This window comes from Papaver somniferum, chromosome 2, assembly GCF_003573695.1.
Source record: "Papaver somniferum cultivar HN1 chromosome 2, ASM357369v1, whole genome shotgun sequence".
In the NCBI taxonomy this organism is placed as follows: Eukaryota; Viridiplantae; Streptophyta; class Magnoliopsida; order Ranunculales; family Papaveraceae; genus Papaver; species Papaver somniferum.
The window spans coordinates 127,955,430-127,979,307 of NC_039359.1; the positions used below are offsets into that span (position 1 = coordinate 127,955,430).

The following is a 23,878-nucleotide window of genomic DNA, read 5'->3' on the forward strand; positions in this document are numbered from 1 at the left end:
GGTGTACACCAAATTGTGTGTGCATTATAAGACAGATTATCAATTCCACCACTAACTTGCATAGTTGAAGTTGTACCACTGTTTTTGTAGACAGTTTACTGCAGTGTGGTCTTTGCTTCTATCAATGCTACCTGAGCATATAAGTTTATTTTACGTGTGTACATTGTTTCTCATAGTTCTTATGAATTTGTTCATGGTACATAAATTATATTTTTATTGAAATCACTAACAATGGTGAGCTATACCTAAGGAATGAGCTTCACTTTATAAAAGCACTTACTTAATGGATTGTTGTGAAGATCATGTTTCTTCTTCCTGAAAGAGGGACAACCTTGTAATCAGAAAATCAAAACAACATCTGACTAACTGAAGAATCTAGCCAAAGTCCATTGATGTTAGCAACTAAGTTCACACTGTTACTAAGGATGCACAAATAAAATTTAGTTTATGGAGATTCAGCCATGGTCATTATCAAAATAAAATGGTAATAAACAAGAATACCTTTGTTTACGACAACCCCATCCATGCTGCATTTCACCATTATGTCGTAATAGGCTCTGCTGCTTCAGGGAGAACCCACAGGCGTACCAAGTTTTTCATTTGCTTTCTTTACAATTTACAGCCTCCTCGAACAATTTCCACCATGCGTAAGAACTGAGTACTATTTGTAGGAAAGATATCAGCCTTCCCAAACTTGATATGTATGGGAGTTTTCTGCTTAAACAGCCCAAGATACAACCACATCAGCTGTTTCTGTGGATATTACAACATGTAGCAACACCTATGAGTCCAACAACTATTATAGTATTATATGACACCATTCACCGACTCGATTTCTTTATCAATAGAAGTCTTGTCCAAGCATAATTAAGCAAACTAATGGTGTAAAAGGGGTTCATTAATGCTGACAGATAATAAGCATAAAGAGCTAAATATACCAAACTGGGTGTCAGTATGAAGATAAACGATCAATTCTACAGCTAACTTACAGAACTGAAGTTCTAAAATTGACTTTGTAGATAGTTTAGTGCGGCATTGGTCTCTGCTTCTATCATGGCTATCTGAATATAGAAGTTTATATACGTGTCTGTACTGTTTCTCATAGTATTTATGAATTTATTCATGTTACAGAGAGTTTAATTGAGATTACTAATAATGGCGAGGGCGAGCTATACCTGAGGAATGAGTAGTGGGAGATACATAAAACAGACGTTCCAAGATCAGATACATAAAACCAAGTTACAGTACTCAAGCTTCTTCTAGATCAATAACTTTACTAGCGACATTCTCTGCTAAAGTCCTTATAAAGCAATATAGAATATTAAATTGTGTAATAATAACGCTAATTTGCTATTGTTTAGTATCAAATACACTAAACACTTTCTGTCATAAAAGCTGAATGAGGTAATTAGAGTAATGTAATAGCCGGAGTTTGCAAGATGGAGAAAATAATTTACTTGGAGAAGCTATATATATACAAAAACATAAGTGCATTACTAAAGTAGAAACAAACTGTGGATTTGAATCGGAACCCTAGTTAACTGAAGTACTACTGATGTACAACCTTGCTAGTTAGGACTTTTATAGCATTGCAGACCCTAGTGTCTAAAGCTTCATCAGGACGCATTTATGTATGATTGATTCAGTGAGGATGATGTTCAATCAATCAAGACAAATCAAAAAGTAATAAGTCAAAGTATATGACAGCGGTGACACCTAAAAGAGGATAAGGTCAAGTACTCACCAAAACCTAGAAACTTAAATGTAGGAGCACGTATCACCCACGTCAACGCTTGCAGTCATCAAGCACTCATTGAAAGAGCCTTATCTCAGTGTATGCAGAACAATCTGAGCTTTCCTTGCTCACATATGGATATAGCCTCGTTTAGGTGGTGGTTCCAAAGGTTGTGTACTTTCAGGTGCCTTTCAGTTTTTGAACACCATTTCATGATTCTGAAACTTTTAGAAGTTTGCGTTCCAGTCCAAAAAGAAAATCACAACATAATTAGTTCAGAATACTTAAGAAACTGAAAAAACACAAAATTACTTCCACCAAAGTCTATAATTATTCCTTAACTCGAACAATCCACAGTCAACTACCTTCACAATCACATATTTTGGCACATGAAAAGATACGAAATTACACAAAACAATCTTAACTTGTTTGCTTAGTCAATTTCTCGAATGAATTAATTATTTACACTTGCAACACTTTGATTTGCTCATTCTAATATTTTGTTTAATATAGCTATCAGCTTACATGAAATATATTTCATTTCGGTTGGACTTAGCTAGACTGTCTTTACACGGGGAGGTAGTGACAAAAAATAAGTCCTTTCCCCACAGCTCGGTGCCGAAGAACGAACCCAAGGCGCGGGAAGCGCCAAGGGTATACGCAAGATGGCAGATAAGATACATGGTATCAAGTAAGGTGATCTTGGATGGATTACACAAAAACAGATTTCAAACTCATACATCGAACATGTACCTTTAAGTAAGAACGAAACACACAAATAAAATGCACCCACCCTATAAAATAAGTAAGAACGAAACTCTGCCAGTGTCACGTAAACATTTCATAGTGAGAGGGGGGAAGTGTGCTTACCTACTGGGTTTAGGTGAAAATCCAAGTTGTATCGCAACTTCCACGAAGTAGAGATGGATCCTAAGGTCCCAGATAGGTACAGCTGGAACTGGAGATCTCTCTGCTTTTAGATCACACAGGCAACCAAATATAGTCACAGCAATTATTCTAGTTAGCGAAAGCTCTCCTTATTAATCGAAACAACTGTTTCACAATTTGAGATTGAAATATATAGTTACAGTTAAACTCTACCTTGTCGAGTACAACTCAAACCCGCTAGAGAAGATCAGGAATTCCCCCTGCGGCTTCAGTTACTGCCGGCAGGAGCAGTGGTAATGTCAGCCGGGAACGCCATTGCAGTTATGTTACAGTGGATTTACATACCTAAGGAGCTATAGGGAAAATTTAGTTACTGTAGAAGTGGTTTCTGATTAACAACTGAAGTGTGTTTTTCATTTCAATTCTTGGAAGGAGCTACTGTTTGAGCTAGTGTTAAGTGTTTCCTGACTTAAAATAAAACATTGCACTTGCTACAGTCGCACTATATAAGTCATAACCTTATTGTCTCATTGAAGCCATTATACAACCAAAGATTGATCTCTACCAAACATTTAAATTGAACACGTCAAACGACGGAAACATCCTGGATTTCAGAAAAAAACCGATAATGTACAAATATCCAACATTAAAATTAGTGAGTAATACTGTAATACCACTCAGCCATAAAAAAAATTAAAAACGAAGGAAAAAGGAAAAAGTTTTACCTTAGAAATCTCAATAACTCCGGCTTGGTCAAATAATCCATCCAATATCACATAATCTATTGGGTAAAGAACAATCACTAACATGAATTAGTAATCGTTATGTTATACTCACAAAGATGGAAAAAAAAATGAGAAAAATCCAAAAGGAAACTCAAATATCAGTTAGTTACGTTCCGTTGAAAGTTTGCTACCAATCGTTTTATGTGGACCATATTGAGTATTTTCTGAACTACAGAACTTAGGCATAGGCACTCGTCCCTAATAGGAAGTCGTTTTGTTTGAACTATAGAACTATAGAAAAAACATTGAGTATTTTCTACAATGTTCGAACTTTCAAAGACCTAAAAAAGAAGTTCACCTCAAAATATACTTTTCTTAGAGTGGCTAGCTAGACAGAGATGTATGATTAAGATGGGGGAGATGCTTACAGCGATACTTAAAGGGTCTGCATGGGAAGTGAGCACTTGTTTCTGAAGGCCACCAGAAAGGAACTCACTGCTGGCTGTTATAATCCATAATCCGACGTGTGGGTTCGCACTAATCCATCTGTGTATCAAAGTAGGAGATCAAACCTCAAATTCATCTCAGCTGATTAGTGGTAGTCATCATATACCTGAACCGCGTAATAAAACAAAATATCCTAAAGTGTCATGTTGTCTGGGTTGTTTACCAAATTTTAGCAGGAGAGGCTATACTCTTTAAAGTTAGCAGGAAAGGCTATACTCTTTTAATCGCTATTTCGGCAATTATAGAATTATACACTTATACATGATAACTTAAACTCATGGATTTTCACATTGGGAGATTGTTGAGGCAGTGAAAGGAAAACTGCTAATACATACAACTTGCAAACGGGGAAAGTAAAAAAAGTAAATTTCGAAAGATTCACCTGCACTGTGCTTCCTTCTTTTGATTCTGAAACATTCCCTTTGTTTGCTTTGGAGATTCTCAAGCGTCTTAGAATCTCTTTCATCCACTTCAGCGTTGTCTTCGCTTGGATATTGAGACGGAGGCTCTGAATCAGCACATAGTTCTAAATATGTTTTTCTTTCACTCTAAACATTTATCTTGTTCACGATCATTAGAACATACAATTTTCTCTCAACCTTCATGACTTCCATAACCTCGGATTGCTGGACCTGCTATAGTACCCCAAAACAACAAACCATCAGAATCAACGGCATAATAAGAGAACCCCAAGGGTAAACTTCCAGAACTACAACACCAAAATGTGCAGTGAGCTTTTGTGTAATACAATAAACTAAATGGAATTGCCGATTCAGGCTACCTCTGAAATTAAACCTATTCATTTTCCAACAACTAATCAAGCCACTTTATGTCCAAACTGCGAGTAAAACTTAACTGATCAAGCTAGAAATCTCACCGTTGTAAGAATCCCTTAGAGCAGATTTCTGTTCTAAAGAAATCACAGTCAAAACTTGTGCAATTGACAACCTTAATACCTTGCTACAATCTTCACAACAAAACAAACCCAAAGTAGATGAAATCAATACCCTAGAATAAAATTCAAACAAATCAAGTTTTTACTCTATGGTCAAAAATTATCAGAGGGAAGTATACTGATACAACAATAACATCTACCTACAATGATCATCTAGCAAACTCATCAATCCATGTGACTATATGTAGTTCCGGGCTTTGTGCATTCCCCTATTAAGCATGTGAAGAACATCATATAAATATCGTATTCGAGTGCTTGTGCTAAATTTTTTAGTACTTTCCAACAAATTACATGGTTTGACGTAGCAGTGCTATCAAATTCTTTTTCTCCATCCTTTCTCAACATTAAAAGCTAGGACAACTAAAGCATCACATGGGGTGCAATTCCTGAAACATACACATGCCTTTAGGTTGCATTGGTGCCTGCCTGAGCAGTCCCCCTTATTATAGGAGTTTTGACTAATGTACCCCACCAAGAGAGTTTCGTCCGAAATATACTAAGAAGACCGTTAACATGAACTTAGCACCCAAAATATACTAAATTAATATATATGTACCTTACAAACCTGCAAATATATCAATATATCAGGTGTGGGGTTACCATTGGCCTCTCAATACATATGATGCGCTACCATTTGCTATGACTCGTATACTTCGACCCAGCTTGTTAGCCAATGCATCAGTAATCATTCCTGATGTTGTCACTGCTAATACCAAAAATTGAGACTCTTAATTTATTTTGTGTCAATTTTAAAATGGAAACTCAGTTTTAGGCGCACAATAAGCATCTAGTAGCATGTGCAAGGAACTAATGAAGGCACTATAAACCCTAGTACGCTAAAAAAAAGTAATATAATCCGTAAATCGCTTATTATAAACAGCAGTATATAAGTCCACAGAGGGTAAATACCTTCTTTAAGCTTTTTAACCAAACAATTAGCATCTACAATTGCACCAATGAAGGTACCACAAAACAGGGCAGATATCATTGATTTTAGCACGCCATTCTTTCTTTGATTCCAGGCAATGAGTAGTGCCGCAATAGATAACTCCTTGCATTCCCTGTCTTCCTGATTCTGCAAAAAGACCTGCCGTGTATGTGCCTTAGTAGACCAAGAGAATTGCATAGCAATCTACAAAACATTATGTGCCAATTGAGTCAATACAGTTACATTAGGGACTGTGTAGCATGTAGTACTCAAAAAATTCCAAATACATACAACTTTTACTACTACCTTCAACGTCAAACTTGGGTTTAACATTAAGAGATGAATATAAAGAAAAGGGAAGAGCAGTGCAGAGGGTGAAGGAGTAGGAGTAACATCATCTTTGGCAACAGTTGATGGCTGAGACGCGAATCTAATACCCTAAATTTGCTAAACCCAGAAACCCCCAATTTGGAAGGAATAAAAAACACTAATTTTGCCTAAACCGAATACCTAAATTGCAACAATATTACGAAATCTTATCAGGACCCATAAACAGGAGGAACTCCAGTAATTCAAAACAATAATGAATCAAAAATCCTAGATATCATACAAGAAATTGAAAAATTAGTTATTAATACAATTATATGGTTCCTCTAAATTACCTTATGAGAAGGATTTGCTGCAATTATTTCAAGATTCGGACAAAGAGGTGAAAGAGAAGAGGTGTTTGAGAAATCTGGAGAAAATAACATGACGAATTCTTACCGATCCCCTATTTTGTTCACCCACATCGACCCACCTAACAATTTCCTAAGTTTCCTAGCCGTCTAACTGAAAAGCCCATCCGGTATTTCTCAACCGCCGGATAAGGGTCCCCGTTCAATATCGTCCGTCTGATAGCCCTAGGGTTTCCATACCTTTCCATAACAATGATGTTAAAAAACAAAAACCGTACACTTAAAAGTCTAAAACCCTCAGAAATCATAACAAAAATACCTAAAACCCTAAATACATAAAATTTCTCACCCCTCTCACTCAACTTTAAACAGAACAGAAAACAAACCTTTGAACGACGCCAAAGATGGCAACCTATTCATTAGATGAAGAAACAGCAGCTAAAGTCATTCGTCAGGTAAAAATCTTACTCTTTTTTTTTGCCCTGATTGTTTAGTATTTCAATTTTATTTCAAATAAAGCTGATTTTGTTTTTTTTTTTGGGTTTTAATTTGTAGGTAGAATTTTATTTCAGTAACAGTAATCTACCCAGAGATGGGTTTCTCAAAAACTCAATCACCGAGAGTGAAGATGGAAGTATCCTTTAATTACCGTTTTTAGGTCTCTTTAATTAGTTGTATTTTTTTACACTTTAATCTTTCGTTTGATCCTTGACTGTAAATTTTAGTGATCAGCTTATCGCTGATTTGTTCTTTCTCTCGAATGAGAAATCATTTGGGTTTAGCTGGAGATGTGAAATCCGAAGATGTATCGGAAAATACAGTTAAGTCTGTAGCCGAAGTACTCAGAAAATCGACTGTCCTAAGGGTTTCTGAAGATGGTGGGTTTTGCAATATTGTGGGTTTTATTTGTTGTAGATAATTATTTTATGGTTGTTTCATTTTTTTGGGTTTTTTGTATTATCAGGGAACAAGGTTGGTAGAAGTACTGAGCTTTCTGGATTGGAAGAGGTTGTAGAGCAATTAGACATAAGAACAATTGCTGCGTCACCTTTTGAGCATGGTGTTACACTTGAGGAAGTGGAATCGTTCTTCACTCAATACGGCAAGGTAATATTCAGCTGTCTATTTGGTTAGTTGCATACTTTCAAGCATTATTTGGTTAGTTGCATATTTTCAAGCATTATTTGTTTAGTTGCATACTTTCAAGCATGAATTTGTATTTTTTGTAATTTCAATCCTAATCAAGTATATTGCTGTTGACTATTGTCTTATTGGCTGCTACTTACATGTGTATCTGTATTGATATTTTGTGACTATTGGTTTCTATGTTATGCCTGATTGCCGAACATGGATTTGGGCATCTTTTTCTAGCTCTGTGAAAACATATAAACTTTACATTATAGTTTCTGGTGTATAGCTATTGACTTATGCATACTGCAGGTAACTAGCGTAAGGTTACCTCGTCATGTTGGAGATAAAAGGTTCTTTTGCGGTACTGCTCTGATTGAGTTTTCAACAGAGGAAGATGCTGCTAATGTTTTGACCAAAAGCTTGCTTTATGGGGGTGCTGAGTTAGAACTAACACCAAAGTAAGTTATGCTTATTTGCTACCACAGATCACAGATGTCTATTTTGGTAGGTCCTGTGTTCACATAATAATTTTTTTTTTCCATTTCAATATTGCGTTAAAAGAGGTGTTCATGTGATTTCTGAAGTCCATCAAGTGGCCAAGTGGGATTAAAAACCAGAAAACCTGTGTAATCTATATAATATGGTCTAGAAATATGAAGCATTGACCTCAACATTGATAACCATGAATTGATATTGCTGAGTGCTGAGAGATTCATTCTCATAATGTTCTATCATAATTTTTGTATCCCTGTGTTCTGACAATATTAAATTGCAGTTTTATGGACACGTAAACTGAATATGTTGGGTCCCGACTCTTGTTATGTCTCTTTCAATTTCAACTATCTCACGCACTACATATGATTTGATGCATTGTTAAATTTTTTTGTACTTGTACACAACTTTATTTTGTATCAGTTATTATTTCTTGAAACACTACGCTTATGTAAGATTTTATTATACAGAAAAGATTTTGACGCTGCAAGGGAAATACTAAGTGCAGAGGTTGAGAAATCTCGGCTTCTTAGAGGTTCACATAAAAATGACTCCGAAGAGAACTCTGGGTAGGTCTCACCATTATCTATTGCTTTTGAGATTATTTTTACATTTTTTTCTTTTTGATTCTTTTTTTTTTATATATTAACCTACTAAATTACTTTCTTGTTGTTGAATCCATTATGCTACAGCTATCCAAAAGGTTTAGTGATTTCATTTAAGTTGAAGCATAAATCAGGAGAAAACACTGCAGACCAAAATGGAGAGGCTTGTGAGAATGGAAAGGAAGATAATGTCACTGACAAGGGCACTAATCAGGGTGAAGAGAAAAGCTCTGAGAATGTTGAGAAGGAAGAAGCTGAAGGAAAAGGTGCGGAAAATGTCAGTGAAGGAACTAAAGAGAACGCATCAGATAGAGAAAAATTGTCAGCTGCTTTCAACAAAGACAACAAAGATGTCGTGTTGCGTGAGGATATAAAGAATCTACTTCAACAATTTGGAACTGTTAGGGTATTGCACAAATTCTTCTTCTAGTTGTTTTGAATGATACTGCCGATTGTGAGATGTTTTCGTATTGATGTCTGATTGGGCAAATTAATCTGACAAAAGGTTGTTTTTCTCTGAAGTTTATTGACTTCAAAATGGGGGACGAGTCGGGATATGTGCGTTTTGAAGAGCCAGAAGCAGGTCAGAAAGCTCGTGCTGCAGCTGTGCTCGCTGAAGAAGGTGGTCTGATAGTGAAAAATTATATCGCTTTCTTCGAAGCTGTTGTCGGTATGTATCTTTGTCCCTCTCTGTTTATTATCATTGCCAAATATGTTGTATTCCCGAGATTTTTAAATGGGTGCCAGATGGATGGTTCAAACTTCTAGGAGTTTTGTATTAGTAAACTTTTTTGCTTGGTCCACAATTCTTACAGCAACCATTTTCCTGCACAATGGAAGCCTAGTCTATGCAGCACCTTGTTGTTTTATAATGCTGATATCTGCTTGTGTTATACTTTACGATATTTAATCTATTATCGGAATCGAAAATGAATGATTTTGGTGAAACCTATTTCAACACTCTACTCCATCAGATATTTTAAACACAATACAAGTTCTAAACTACCTAGTGGGACTTCAATAGAGTCAGTTCAAGATCACAGCAAACTGTAAATGATACCTTCATCTTTGTTGATAAGTTTTTCTAATCCTTCAAGGAAGCGTAAATGAGAGTTGTTCCTTGTAAGTGGTCCCCCTCCACTGTCGGATGTGTTCGTCCTTGTTTAGAAATTGACTATTTTAGGTTAGCTTTTCATGGCCAAGATAGTAATGTCATAAGCAGCAAAATTACGTTGTAGAACCCACCTCTATATGAATAATGTGTTTGAAAGAGACTTGTCAAAGTAAGTCTTCAGTGCGGCTCCATTTAATCTGCCACACCATTTGGGACCAAGGTTTGGTAGTTTTGCATTTGAACAAGTGTTCAAATTTGTAGGTCTTTGTCAAGATATAACATGAGTTTTAAACACAAATATTTGCTATGGTAGTACTATGATATTTAAAAAAGTAGATGAAGCTCATCTCTGACTTGTTGGAGTGCATGTCTCTATTGCTTTGTGATAGTTGGAGGGCTCTGGTAATTCATGCAATGCTAAGTTTATTTTCAATACTGATTTCCTAACAAAATGTTTATTAGACTTGGTGTTAGCATATACCTTTATCTTTATCTTTGCTCTTCCCTCTGTTATGCTTAGGTGATGCTGAAAAAGAGTATTGGAGCTTACTTCGTGGGGGTCAAGATAAGCGCTGGGAAAGTAAAGGCAACCGCGGAAGGTGAATATCTCTCTCAACTCCCCTTTATTTCTTGGTGTTTGTACCACTACGAGGTTACCAGGCTTTTAGTTACATTTAGTTTTTACTTGGGAACTGAGATCAACAGTAAAAGGTGTTCAAAGAATGTCCAACACTTGTATATTGGTTAGGATAGCTTAAGTTTAGTTTTTGTTGTAGATTTGTTTTCAGTTCATGTCTTGGTCAAGAATTAGGCTGGCTGAATAGTTCTATTATGTTTAAAGATTGAAGCATTTGCTTCCGTTTATGAAGGATTTGTTTTCTACTGATGAGTTTTGACATTTAAAAAAAAAAACTTAGAAAGGCATTTTAATATGTTAGCTTACTAGGATTCAGGATCTGGTATTTGTAATTTGACATTGATGTGGTTTGTGTACTTACTGGCACCAAATTCATGTTTTGTTCAATAGTCGTTGTCTTCTGGATTGAAGACTATGGTTGGTTACAGCCTTGATAATTTGTTGGGGATGTTTTTTTGTGAGTAATGATCGACGTTGCAATTTGAGTATGTTTGTTTTAATGGCTTCCGCCCGCTTTGAAAGTCTCGTTGTATCATTGTGGTGACATATGAGAGTCATATTAGAACCTTGATTGATTCACATTCCAAATAGGATTGGCATGGCTCTTGGATTTGCAGTTGCAATCTGCTTCGAATGGGCATTTGCCATAGTATTCATATTTGAAGTGGAATTGTGCATTCATACTAGCATCGACTTTGTAAATTTGATCTTAGCAAACTCTCATACAATATTTTTAACACATACAGGACTCCTTAACTGAGGTTTATCTCTCTGATGGTTGAAGTTTCAAGCATTGTTTTGTCTGAGTCACGCTTCTTACTTCTTAGCTCAACATTATGTTATGGACTGTGAAAGCTGTTTGCAGAAATTTCCTGGTCAACACTGTTGCTAGTTTTTGATTATATTTATAAGAGATGTTTTTATTTTCTCTACAGGGGTGGTAGAGGAGGCTTCAGAGGAGGGAGACACAATGGCAAACACAATCGCTCCAGGGATAACTACTCTTCTGATGGACGCTCAAATAAAGCTCAGAGGGTGTAAGTGGCATCAAAGTGGCACTGCTGTTCCTTTAAAACCACCTTCAAATCCTGGTTCGCCTCCTTGTCGTAGGTCTCTTTACCACGAAGCTAATAGTTCTGTTCCACAGTTTTGAAAGTTATTCTTTATGGTTGGTAAAATGTTAGAAGTCAATTATTGTAATGCTAGAATGATTTGTTGAATATTATTTGCTGAACTAAATTAAATCTCATCTAAGGCTCATGTTTCCATGGGTTCCCTACCCAAAGACGTGGAAAACAGTTGAGGATAGGAAGTAGGGAAACTGAAATCCCCTAACCAGAACCATAACTTGGCTATCTTGATAATCTTATCTTGTCGCTAATACCACATCTGTCTCAGGAAAAGTGATATTTTCATTTTCTCATTTATGTTTACAAATTGGCCCATCTGACAAGGAAAAAAAGAAGGGAAAATATCACTTTTACTGGGACAAAGAAAATAGTACATTTGAAATTCGACGACTAGTCTTTAGATTGGTAGGTTGGTCTTGTGGTTGTGGAGGTATCAACCTGCTCAAAAGAACTCTGCAATGTAATGCATGAGGTCACCTCTGGACAGTGTAACAAACTGGCTCCAAGTCACGAGCATGCTAGCAAGTTTGGATAAAGATGGAACTTCAGAAGTCCTTGTCTAAAATGAGTCAATGGTGACAGAAGAATGAGAGTATCTGTTTTGAAAGAGTCATCACTCTCATCTGTCAAAAGTAAAGAGAGATTCTCATAAGACTTAAAAAGACACAGAAAATCATGAATGAAATAGATTTGTTTGTGGATAATGAAAAGTAAATACATATCCTTGCAATGAGGAAGCAAAATATTAAATTAGAGAGAGACAGAAGAAGAAAAAAAAGGGTTGGACTACGTGCCAACATTATATACTCCTACTTTGCATTTACATCCTTACATGTCTACCTCTCACTCCCATTTGCAAAACAACACAGAAGTTTCTGGATTCATTGTTGTTAAGACCTGAGAGAGTTGAGAGAAAAAGAAAGATCAAGTATAAACAAAGTTTTTGATTTCTTTAGGGTTCATTTGACAGACAAGATGTTGGAAGGAAAAGCACATATAGAAGACACAGACATGCCAGTGAAGATGCAGATCCAAGCCATGACTTCTGCTTCTCATGCACTTGATCTTTATGATGTCTTTGATTGCAAATCTATTGCCTCTCATATCAAAAAGGTGCAACACCCCTCTATTCTTCTTTCTCTACTTGATCATATATTCTTCTATGGGGTTTTATGTATTTTATGATGTTTTTGTTTGTGAATAACAGGAATTTGACAAGATATATGGGGATGGATGGCAATGTGTAGTTGGATCAAACTTTGGTTGTTATTTCACTCATTCTAAGGGGACTTTCATATATTTTGCATTGGAGACTCTCAATTTTCTCATTTTTAAAGGTTCTTCTTGATCACTACTATTGCAATTGACATGCCACTGCACTGTAATAGCTCTTTTGGGTAGATTACCCTAAACAAAGAAGAGAAGGAAATTCAAGACAACCACAGGATGTCTGTTGGATTTTTTGTTTTTACCAAGCAACTTTTACTGCTGCTGTAGAAGATTTTTATTGGTTAATTTTATGGGGCTTTTCCTATATTGTTTTTGGCTTTTTTCTTTGTAAATATGAGAGTCTTTACTCTTTAAAAGTTGGTGGTGGTTGTGACTTTAGCTATGTAGTATCTCTAGCTAGTTTCTTCAGCTATCTGTGGAAACTTTGTTCATAATGAAATCTATTGTTTCTGTTTGCTGTTCTGGTTCAAACGCCCAATAGTGAGTGTAATCTTTATTTTTGAATTGGGGCTGTAAAAGGGGTGGGAAATTTGGGGCTTGACAGGGTCACGAAATAGTAAATGAAATCGTCTCCTATTTGTGTATTACTGTTAATTATGATATTTAACTAACCTAATTATAATTAGTGATTGAGTTGGACTAATCTAATGATTAACTATTTTGAAAAACAAAAAAATCTTTGTTTTGTTTTCTTCCTTGATTCTGACGAGGAAGGATGATTTGGATGAACTTTTTTTTTTGAAAAACTTTGAAGAAAAATGGATCAAACTCTTCGTCAATATACTCAGAAAAGCCTTATAATCAACTCCCAACAACAATTTGGTCAATTCAAATCCGTAAAAAATCGGGGAAAAATTCTGGGTTTTTTGTATGTTATGGCTAGGATAATTTGTAGACCCTATGGTAGAATGCAAAAACGGTTGGGAACTGAGGTGTTCCAAGCCGTATTTGTTATTACGGTTGGGAAATAAAAAACTTCCAGCGGAAAAAGTTTTTTTTTCCGTTTATTTTGGTTTTCAGAACCAATTACCGCTAGGTTTTCCCAACCGTAACTTGTTCTGAAAACAAAAAAAAAAATCGAAAAAAAATTTCGACGAGAAAAACCAAGCTGAAACTGTTAAAGCATTGCTCGGTCGAACTTACAAGTGTTGCTATCTCAAACTTCTTGTCAAATTTAGTTGTCAAAACTATATCTTGATTTCCAATCTACAATGAGTTAAGTCTTGGACTAGGATAGAATTGTAGTTGAGAAACTGTAGATCACAGCAGTCATCATTGGGTTCTACCATTTGAAGGCGAAGATCAACTGAAACTTTTGGAGAACTTCATCAACAAAAGGTAAGTAAAGACTGAACCACCTAGTTCTCAAGTTATATTCACTTTTCTATCATTAAGACGATATCGCGTAACTAATCAGACTATTATGCATATACAAGAATTTCGAGCCAGGAACTAATTATCAAGTTAAGAGACTTCTCGAAATATAATGATTAAGCTTAATAAACATTTGTTCATACTTGATGAATTTCAGTTAAGGAAAATTTATTGTTCAGAATCAAAATCATGATTCAAGGTTTATCATTCGAAAATAGTCTGGAACAGTGATATGTATCATTGATGTTATTCGGGAATGTTTCGAATCGATTTAGAGGGAAATATAGAACTAGTATAGATTCGATACAAGGCAATGTTATCAATCTTCCAAACAGGGAAAAATTTATAAGTCTGAAACCGTATTACATGTATTCGTACACGTAGCGGAGTAGCTACATATCGACTTACATATTTGTAGTACACATATTCTTATGCACATCATGTGAAAATCTGTTTTAACCCGTGAACCGGATCGATACGCATACTCGTATGCAAACCACTTTGGAATAGTGGTTACGAAACCGATGATTGTCTTAAGGTATCCATACCGGTATACATACCTAAATAGTTATGTTAACTCCGGAACTTGGTTTGGCGCATTAGCTTACGAACCGGTACACGTAATGTGACTGAAATGACTCACGAACGGTAATGGTATTTTCAACTTGTACACCTACTAACCATGTCGATCATTTTCAAGTGCGACTAAATTATTTCTATGAGATAAGCATTTGATTATTTCTCTAAAAAGACTAGACTTATTTGATCACATGATTATGACTCAGAGTTAAGGTATTATGTGTTCATGAAAATAAATATTAAGCTTTTAAGTTCAAATCGGCTAGTTTCGGCTAACTACGTTGAACATAGTCTTTATACACTGTTCGGTTACGGTTTCCCCAAACCAGAGTGTATATCTTGTTTATATAAATCATATTCAAAGATTCATCTAACGGTGGATATTTATTTCTTGGTTCCAAAGTTTTCTTAGCTTAAACCTAAAGCAACCTATGCTTTGAATGTCTATAATATAGGAACTTCAAGCAAATGGAATCTTTGAATCCCGACACTACTTTTTGGTGTATCCTAGTTATATCTAGAGTCGTAAATTTCCTAATCCTTTTAGGGTTTAGCGACTACAAAGATTTCATAGGAATTCATGAAGCCATGTCCAGTTATATTTTCTTGATAACTCGAGTATCCTGATCTTGATCGATTGTTGAGCTTCCCACTTGATCAAGATAGATAGAAATCATCGAAGTTTTCTTCGTCACGAACTTTGTTTATTCCACAAATTTTATACTTGTGACGTGAATAATAATGTAGGATGCACAAGTCCGGATTTTGAGGTTAGCTAGACTTTGTCTATTGCTATCGATTTCCATAATCTTTTATCAAACTATTTGATTGTAAAAGGAAATCATATATATGATTAATCTGTGGGAGGCAGATTTGTTAGAGCAGTGCTCGGTTGAACTCGCATGCGTTGCTATCTCAAGCATGTTTGTCAATGTTAGTGATCAAAACTATACGTCTTGATTTCTAACCTATTTATAGATGTCTCGGACGAGGACATAGATTGTGTGGTTGAGCTTAGATTCACGACGTTCATCATTTGAAGACGAAGAACTACTAAGGAGAGCTTGTGGAACTTCATCGAAAAAAGGTATGTGGAGACTAAAACTCATCTATCACTTGGAAAGTCTATTTCTACTCTATCTCCTATATTGAGACATAAGTCGTATTACAATATAGTTTTCTATATACACATTAGAGATTTCGAGCTGAGTTTATCTCGCTTACATATTTATCGAAATATGTGTTGTCAAGCTTTTGCTTCGACCAAGTTCATCTTATATCATGTGAAAATTGTCGAGTAACATCTTACATGGTTTGTGTGATATAATCATTTGGTGTGGTCTTGATATGTTATAAAATAGGAAATTCAAGACAACTACCAAGCAAATTTTACTGTTGCTGTAGAAGATTCCTATTGGCTAATTTTATGGGGTTTTTCTTATATTTCCCTCTTTGGCCTTTTCCTTTGTAAATAAGAGTCTTTACTCTTTAAAAGTTGGGTGGTTGTTGTGTCTTTAGCTATGTACTGGTATCTTTAGTTAGTTTCTTCAGATTTCTATGGAAACTTTGTTCATAATGAAATCTATTGTTGCTATTTACTTTTCTGGTTCAAATGCCCAGTAGTGAGTGTAATCTTTATTTTTGAATCCTATTATTGGAGATGTAAAATGGGTGGGAAATTTGGGGCTTCAGAGTGTCACGAAGTAGTGAATGAAGTTATCCCCTGTCATATTATATTTCCTAATGTCTAATATACCCTTTGTGTATAAGTATTAATTATGATGTTTAACTAACCGAATTATAATTAGTGATTGAGTTAGACTAATCTAATGATTAACCTATTGAAAATAAAAAATTCTTTGTTTTGATTTCCTTGATTTTGAAGGAGAAGGATGATTTTGATGAACTTTTCTTAAAGCACTTTGAAAAATATGGATCAAACTCTTAGTTAATATACTCAGGAAAATCTTACAATCAACCCCCAACAACAATTTGGTCAATTCAAATCCGTAAAAAATCGGGGAACTCCCAACAACAATTTGGTCAATTCAAATCTGTAACTCCCGACAACAATTTGATCAATTCAAATCCGTAAAAAATCGGGGGAGATTCTGGGCTTTTTTGTATGTTACACGGCTAGGATAATTTGTAGACCCTACCGTAGAACGCAAAAACGGTTGAGAACTGAGGTATTCCAAGCCGTATTTGTTATTTACGTCCGGGAAATAATGAACTCCCAGTCGAAAAGTTTTCTTTTTTGTTTTGTTTTTTGTTTTTCAGAACCAGTTACCGCTAGGTTTTCCAAGTCGTAACAACATTAGTGTATCTGAAAACCAAAAAAAAAAATCAAAAAAACTTTTTCGGCTGGAAAAACCAACCTAAAATTATTAGAGCATTGCTCGGTCGAAATCACAAGTGTCGCTATCTCAAACTTGTTCTCAAATTTAGTTGTTAAAACTATATCTTGATTTCTAGTCTACAATAAGTTAAGTGTCGGGCTAAGATAAAAATGCAGTTGAGAAACAGTGGATCACAGCAATCATCATTGCATTCTAGCGTTTGAAGTCGAAGATCAACCGAACCTTTCGGAGAACTTCATCAACAAAAGGTAAGTGAAGACTAAACCACCTATTTCTCAAGTTATATTCACTTTTCTATCATTGGGACGATGTCGCATAACTAATTATCAAGTTAAAAGACTTCTCAAGATATAATGACTAAGCTTAATGAACATTTGTCCAGTTATCTTTCCTTGATAACTCGAGTATCATGATCTTGATCGATTATTGAGTTGCTCACTTGATCAAGATAGATAAAAATCATCAAAGTGAAAAAGCGGGGGTCTAACAACCACAACCAATATTTTGTTTAGGCAATCTGTATGGACTAACTCCAATATATTTTCCAAGAGAATCAACTAGACAGTCAGACTCAATCAAGGAAAATACATCCAAGAGTTGTATCTTTGATTCTCAATGAACCAAGAAATGAAAAACATAGAAATCCGCGAGCGTGATTATTATGAGAAACAACTTGAACGGAACCAAAGACCAATGTTCAAGTGTAAATCAATTTATATAAAAAACCAAAGGTTGGATAATCTAATTGATTGAACTATGCACAACCTGTGATATTTTAATTATATAAAAAATTATGGTGCGGAAAAGAAATAACACAGATACCAAAAGTTTTGTTAACGAGGAAACCGCAAATGCAGAAAAATCCCGGGACCTAGTCCCGATTTGAAAACCACACTGTATTAAGCCGCTACAGACTCTAACCTACTACAAGTTAACTTCGGACTGGAATGTAGTTGAACTCTAACCAATATCACACTGATTAAGGTACAGTCGCGTTCCTTATGCCTCTGAATCCAAATAGGACTCTACGCACTTGATTCCCTTAGCTGATCTAACCCCAATTAAGAGTTGCTACGACCCAAATTCGAAGACTTAATAAACAAATCTGTCTCACACAGAAAAGTCTATTGAATAGATAAATATGTCTCCCACAGAAATACGAGTTTTAGTTCCGTCTTTTGATAAATCAAGGTGAACATGAACCAATTGATACACCAGACTTATATTCCCAAAGAACATCCTAGTAATATCAACCACCTTACAATAATCTTAACCGTATGGTAGCGGAACAAGATATTTTGGAATCACAAAGAATGAGACGGAGAGCTTTGTTATTATTTTGTATCTTACCTATCGAAGATTAAATCTCGAACAAATCGTAGAGAAGATAATACTCAATACGATAAAACAAAGTAAGATCAGATCACACAACTATAGAGAACATAGTTGAGTCTGGATTGAGAATCCCAATGAAGTTTTTAAGTCGTTAACCTATAATGGTTTTAGAAAAACCTAGGTTAAAGGATATCGACTCTAGTCGCAACTAGTATCACACAAGAGGTGTGGGGATTAGGTTTTCCAGTTACTAGAGTTCTCCCATATATAGTCTTCAAATCAGGGTTTGCAATCAATGTTACCTTGGTAACAAAGCATTCAATATTCACCGGTAGATGAAAACCTGATTAGATTCAAGCTAATATCTTTCAACCATTAGATTGTCTTAGCTTGTTACACACAAATGAAATATACCTATATTTAAATATGGGTAACCGTACCTAAACGTGTTCACTTAGTTGGCTCAACAATAGTTAACCGAAGTTAGCCATATGAACACTTTCATATCAACCTTGTTCATCTTAATCATAACTAGTTCAAATGACTCAAACGAAACTAGTTATAGAGTTGTTCAATTGTTTATATTCTCATAGAAGTATACAAGACACAATTGAAAAAAAATCGATTTTGATTCACTCGAATCAATTCATGAATATTATAGCTACAGTTTGCAATAGATTGAATTCCTTAATATATAAATGTATTTGTTCATGAACAAACCAATTTTAGAACTTAACCCACTCAAGTATGCAAACGGGTACGCATACTGTCGTTCACGACCGAACTCAGTTGAAATCAGTACGCATACGGGTATGCATACTATAGTTCCCGGACTTCAAAATACGAGATCATTTGTTTATGGCTTAACAAAATACGAGATCATTTGTGAAAATGTGGGGGGTACAACAACCACACCCAACAATTCGTTTGGAAATCTGAGAGGACTTACTCCAATACACTTTCTAGATAATCAACTAGACAGTCAGACTCAATCTAGATTAAAGTATACCAAAGAGTTTAATATCTCTAACTCTTAATTCAATCCGCAATCAGCAAATAGAAATCTGCGAGCCTGATTGAATATAAGAGGAATTACTTGAATGGTACCAAATACCAATGTTCAAGTGTCAATCAATGTAAATCAACAACCAAAGGTTGGATATTCTAATTGATTGATCTTAACGCTCAACCTGTGATATTTCAATTATATAACAAAATATAATGCGAAAAAGAAATAAAACAGACACTAGAATTTTGTTAACGAGGAAACCGCAAATGCAGAAAAACCCCGAGACTTAGGCCATATTGAACACCACATTGTATTAAGCCGCTACATACACTAGCCTACTGCCAATTAACTTCAGACTGGACTGTAGTTGAACCCTAATCAATCTCACACTGATTCAAGGTACAGTTGCGCTCCCTACGTCTCTGATCCCAGCAGGATACTACGCACTTGATTCCCTTAGTTGATCTCACCCACAACTAAGAGTTGCTATGACCCAAAGTCGAAGACTTGATAGACAAATCTATCACACATAGAAAAGTCTATAGGATTGAATAAATCTGTCTCCCACAAAAATACCCAAGAGTTTTTTATTCCGTCTTTTGATAAATCAAGGTGAACATGAACCAATTGATAAACCGGACTTATATTCCCGAAGAACAGCCTAGTATTATCAATCACCTCACAATAAACTTAATCGACTAGCGAAACAAGTTATTGGGGAAACACAAACGATGAGACGAAGTTTGTTTGTGATTAGTTTTCTATCTTGCCTATCGGAGATATAAAATCTCGAGCCAATTATTTCAATTCCACTCAACACGATACAAACGGTAAGATCAGATCACACAACTACAAAGATAATAGTTGGGCCTGGCTTCACAATTGCAACGAAGTCTTCAAGTCGTTAAACTACAGAGTCTCGAGAAGAAACCTAAGGTTAAAGGAGAATCGACTCTAGTTATGCAACTAATAACACACAGGAGGTGTGGGGATTAGGTTTCCCAGTTGCTAGAGTTCTCCTTTATATAGTTTTCAAATCAGGGTTTGCAATCCAAGTTACCTTGGTAACAAAGCATTCAATATTCATCGTTAGATGAAAAACCTGATTCAACCAAGCTAATATCTTTCAACCCTTAGATCGAACTTAACTTATTACACACAAATGAAATCTACCCTAATTTAGGTTTATGTAGCCGTACCTAAACGTGTACACCATATTGGTTCACAAATAGTTAACTAAGATTAGCCATATGATTACTCTTATATCAACCTTATTCATCTTAGCCATAACTATTTCAAATGATTTAAATGAAACTGTAACGATCTACGTTACAAGTTAGCTCAGAAACATGATAAATCTCTAAGGATAGAGATAATTGAAGAAAGGGGGAGGAATTAGAGGGTAGAAGAAGAACTAGACGAATTTGAGGAGGGGAAGAGAAGGCAAACGATATTTGGAAGAGAAGAACATTTCATTTTACTAATTCATAGATACCCATTATTACAACAAACAACTTATATTGTTGTAAATCAACTCATAAACAGAAATACCTACGATACCCCTTAACTAATAAGAAACTACTAAAATAACCAACTGGTCTAATTGTCATGAGACTAAGGTTCATAATACCTTGAAGAATAATGTAGTAAGCAAGTACTTGAATCTGCGTATTCTCGTTTGTCGTATATAAGAAGGTACTGTACTCGCAGAGCCCATCTTGTAAAGCTGGTGCCGTTAGTACTTGTGTAAGTACAATCGAACTCTAGAAAACTCCATGGAACAACAACTCAACCAGTATTAGGATATTTTGAGATGCACAGTATCCCTTTCTCTTTGCAGTGAAAACCTCAATTTCAAAAATGGTGTAGTAAGCCAGTCCCATGTTGGTACCGATTAATTGTACTGACGAGGACTTTGGCTTCAAAACCAACTCTCCATATTCACTCTTGCAGGAAGCTAACAAAATCTTGTCTAAGAAGCATCCCACCATGCCATTGTGTGACATAGATATATTCATTTCTTCCCTTGGACCATCTGTACAACAGTGATGACTTGTGCTGACTCTTAGAGAAGTAGCTAGTATGGTGAAAATCTCATGCCAAAGTCTTCTAAGAATTGTATACTCTTGGATGCAGAAATTGTATATCAGCAAGCTATGTAATGCCATAACAAGAAGTGGACTTACCCATTTAAAACTTTGCATAATAACCCCGGTGATGCGAGACTTGGCCGAATCAGGAGTTGAAAGTGCAATATGCAGAGATAACTCCCACGAACCAATTTCAAATTCCCATCTGGATTTGAGAATTGAAGAGAAAAAGTCTGGTCCTATCGGTACCACAATAGATACAGCCTTTGTAATATCATGCACAATCTCATTTAACTGAATGTTGTTTTCTGATCTGTTCACACTAAGTAGAACACCGCAAACAACTCCATTATCTTCTAAAAGACTGCATGTTTGAGTTAGCATGACAGTTAACTTCGAAACCGCAACTCCAGGCTGAGTACAACAACAATTAATCTCATTAGCATTTCTTCCACCCATTCATGTCCACTGATTGCACCAGCACTAGCCTTAGCGAGTATTCTCTTGATTTCCCTTCTTCTTTCATAGCACTCCATTCCTCTATAACCCATATTGAACCAAACAATTTTCCTAGTATCCCCCAAGAGCTGACAATAACTCTGAATAACTAACATGGTCACCATAAGAGAATAGTCATGGAGTCCAACATGACCTTTTGAAGTTAACACCCCCAGCCAATTTCGTGAGAACAATTTACCAGCTGGCACATTTGATACAGTAAATAACATTTTCCACTGAAGAATACTTCTAGGCCTCCCTGTAGAGAATTCATCACAGACTGTAACTACAGTCTTTTGTGAAAGAAAACCAATGTTGCCACCTAAACTCAGCACAAGAATCTTCGATATATCACTTTTCTCTCCCGTGTTAATATTAGTCTTCGTTGAACTAACATGGAGGAGCTTAATACCTGTAGGTAATCCATTTGAAATCCCCAGAAGTAAGAAATCTGCATCTTTACTTAAACTCCACACCACTGTCATGGATTTTCTTCTCATACCCATTTAGTAGAAACAATATAAATAATTTTATTTCTGATAAGAATACCCAGAGATTGAGCTCTAGAAAGTTTAACATCCACACTATTAGCATAGTGTGGTTGAATGAGTTTATTTCCTGCTCCATGAAATCCAATGGATAAACACAAACATTTCCCGTACTCCATAATCCATAGAAGACCAAGTTGAATTCAAACACGAAGAAGAAAATCAAAATGCTAGATTTTATTAGAAAAATAGGCTTTAACGTCAGTAGCCTAGCACTGCCTTCTAAGGATATTCCCATCTCCATGAATCCAACTCCAGCCTCATTTATTTGTCTAGAAAGTCTAATATCTCTAGCAAACAACTGAGACGACAGTTCAGGTGCATTACCAAACCCAATTTTCCTTGTCTTTGTAAGAATCACATTAGTCCACAGAATGGTAATATGCTGCCCATATTTTCTCAAACACTTCGCAAGCATCGAGAATGTCACCACTTTTAACCAGCAAAAATGCATTCCACGTCTCAAACACCAATTCTAATCCATACCCCAGTTTTATAATCAGCAGGTAAACAAAATATGTATAGGTTTTAAGCAATAACATCAATCGATTAAGAACTACCACAACAGAAGTAGGCATACCATTTGAAACAATTATGAACACAAATATAATCAGGTACCCACCAACAATTCCACTTGGGAACCATGTTTTAGCTCACGAGATGTAACTGTATCAACACCAAATTTATAAGTGACAGCAAAAGAAAGATACCCTTTAAGAACATCAAACACTTTGCCACGATCATATATCCGCCAAGCAAAATTCATATCCATGAAGAGACATTCATCTATTAGTAACTTGTTGCTCATCTTACTTCTTTTATGTAGCACAATAAAAATATCTTTGTCACTGCCCAAATTACAGGATACACTCTCAGGCATTGTAACAAACAATTTCCTGTTACCACTAATTTCAGCCTCCTTTAGACACATAAGAACAAGTGAATCCAAAAATCGAAAGTCAGCTTGATAACCAAGCCCTGTAATTAGCTCACAAACCAAATTCTCATCGAACTTATCGAGTGAAATCAACCCATGAAGAACAATTGCATAAGAAGTATCAAAACAAAATTTACCAACAAAATCAGAAAAATCATTCATACTATTAAATTTCTTCCCATGATCAAATAGCGTCCGACTATAATCAAAGAGAAGAGGTAAAAATTCTTTACCCATCAGATTGTTGTGACTAATGACCAGCTCCTTGAAGCTTTGGAGTTTCTCACAATTAACCGCAGAATTTATAACTTCTTTAGGTTGAAAATTCACCTCAACAGACAAATCTCCCTCTTCATAGAAGAAAAACGAAGGGATGAGCAATTCATCATCTTCT

The 23,878-nt window shown here is 35.6% G+C and overlaps 2 protein-coding genes and 2 long non-coding RNA genes across 4 annotated transcripts; 2 read left to right on the top strand and 2 right to left on the bottom strand.

Annotated features, from left to right (window-relative positions):
• Positions 1-209: 209 nt before the first annotated feature.
• Positions 210-1,852, bottom strand: LOC113353929. Its single transcript, XR_003361613.1, has 3 exons — positions 1,745-1,852; positions 502-753; positions 210-315 (listed from the first exon to the last, which is right to left on the bottom strand). It is a non-coding gene; the product is annotated as an uncharacterized LOC113353929 (long non-coding RNA).
• A 1,498-nt stretch (positions 1,853-3,350) lies between these two features.
• On the bottom strand, positions 3,351-4,297 carry LOC113353930. Its single transcript, XR_003361614.1, has 3 exons — positions 4,238-4,297; positions 3,777-3,894; positions 3,351-3,404 (listed from the first exon to the last, which is right to left on the bottom strand). It is a non-coding gene; the product is annotated as an uncharacterized LOC113353930 (long non-coding RNA).
• Positions 4,298-6,686: 2,389 nt separating this feature from the next.
• On the top strand, positions 6,687-11,673 carry LOC113349085 (la protein 1-like). The gene is made up of 10 exons (XM_026593004.1): positions 6,687-6,870; positions 6,971-7,049; positions 7,141-7,293; positions 7,380-7,522; positions 7,856-8,004; positions 8,509-8,607; positions 8,731-9,049; positions 9,166-9,313; positions 10,278-10,356; positions 11,330-11,673. Exons 1-10 carry the CDS (start codon positions 6,820-6,822, stop codon positions 11,433-11,435), a joined length of 1,326 nt encoding a protein of 441 aa, XP_026448789.1. The 5' UTR covers positions 6,687-6,819; the 3' UTR covers positions 11,436-11,673.
• A 692-nt stretch (positions 11,674-12,365) lies between these two features.
• LOC113353931 (dynein light chain LC6, flagellar outer arm-like) lies at positions 12,366-13,223 on the top strand. Its single transcript, XM_026597405.1, has 2 exons — positions 12,366-12,637; positions 12,732-13,223. Exons 1-2 carry the CDS (start codon positions 12,500-12,502, stop codon positions 12,870-12,872), a joined length of 279 nt encoding a protein of 92 aa, XP_026453190.1. The 5' UTR covers positions 12,366-12,499; the 3' UTR covers positions 12,873-13,223.
• The last annotated feature ends 10,655 nt before the right edge of the window (positions 13,224-23,878 follow it).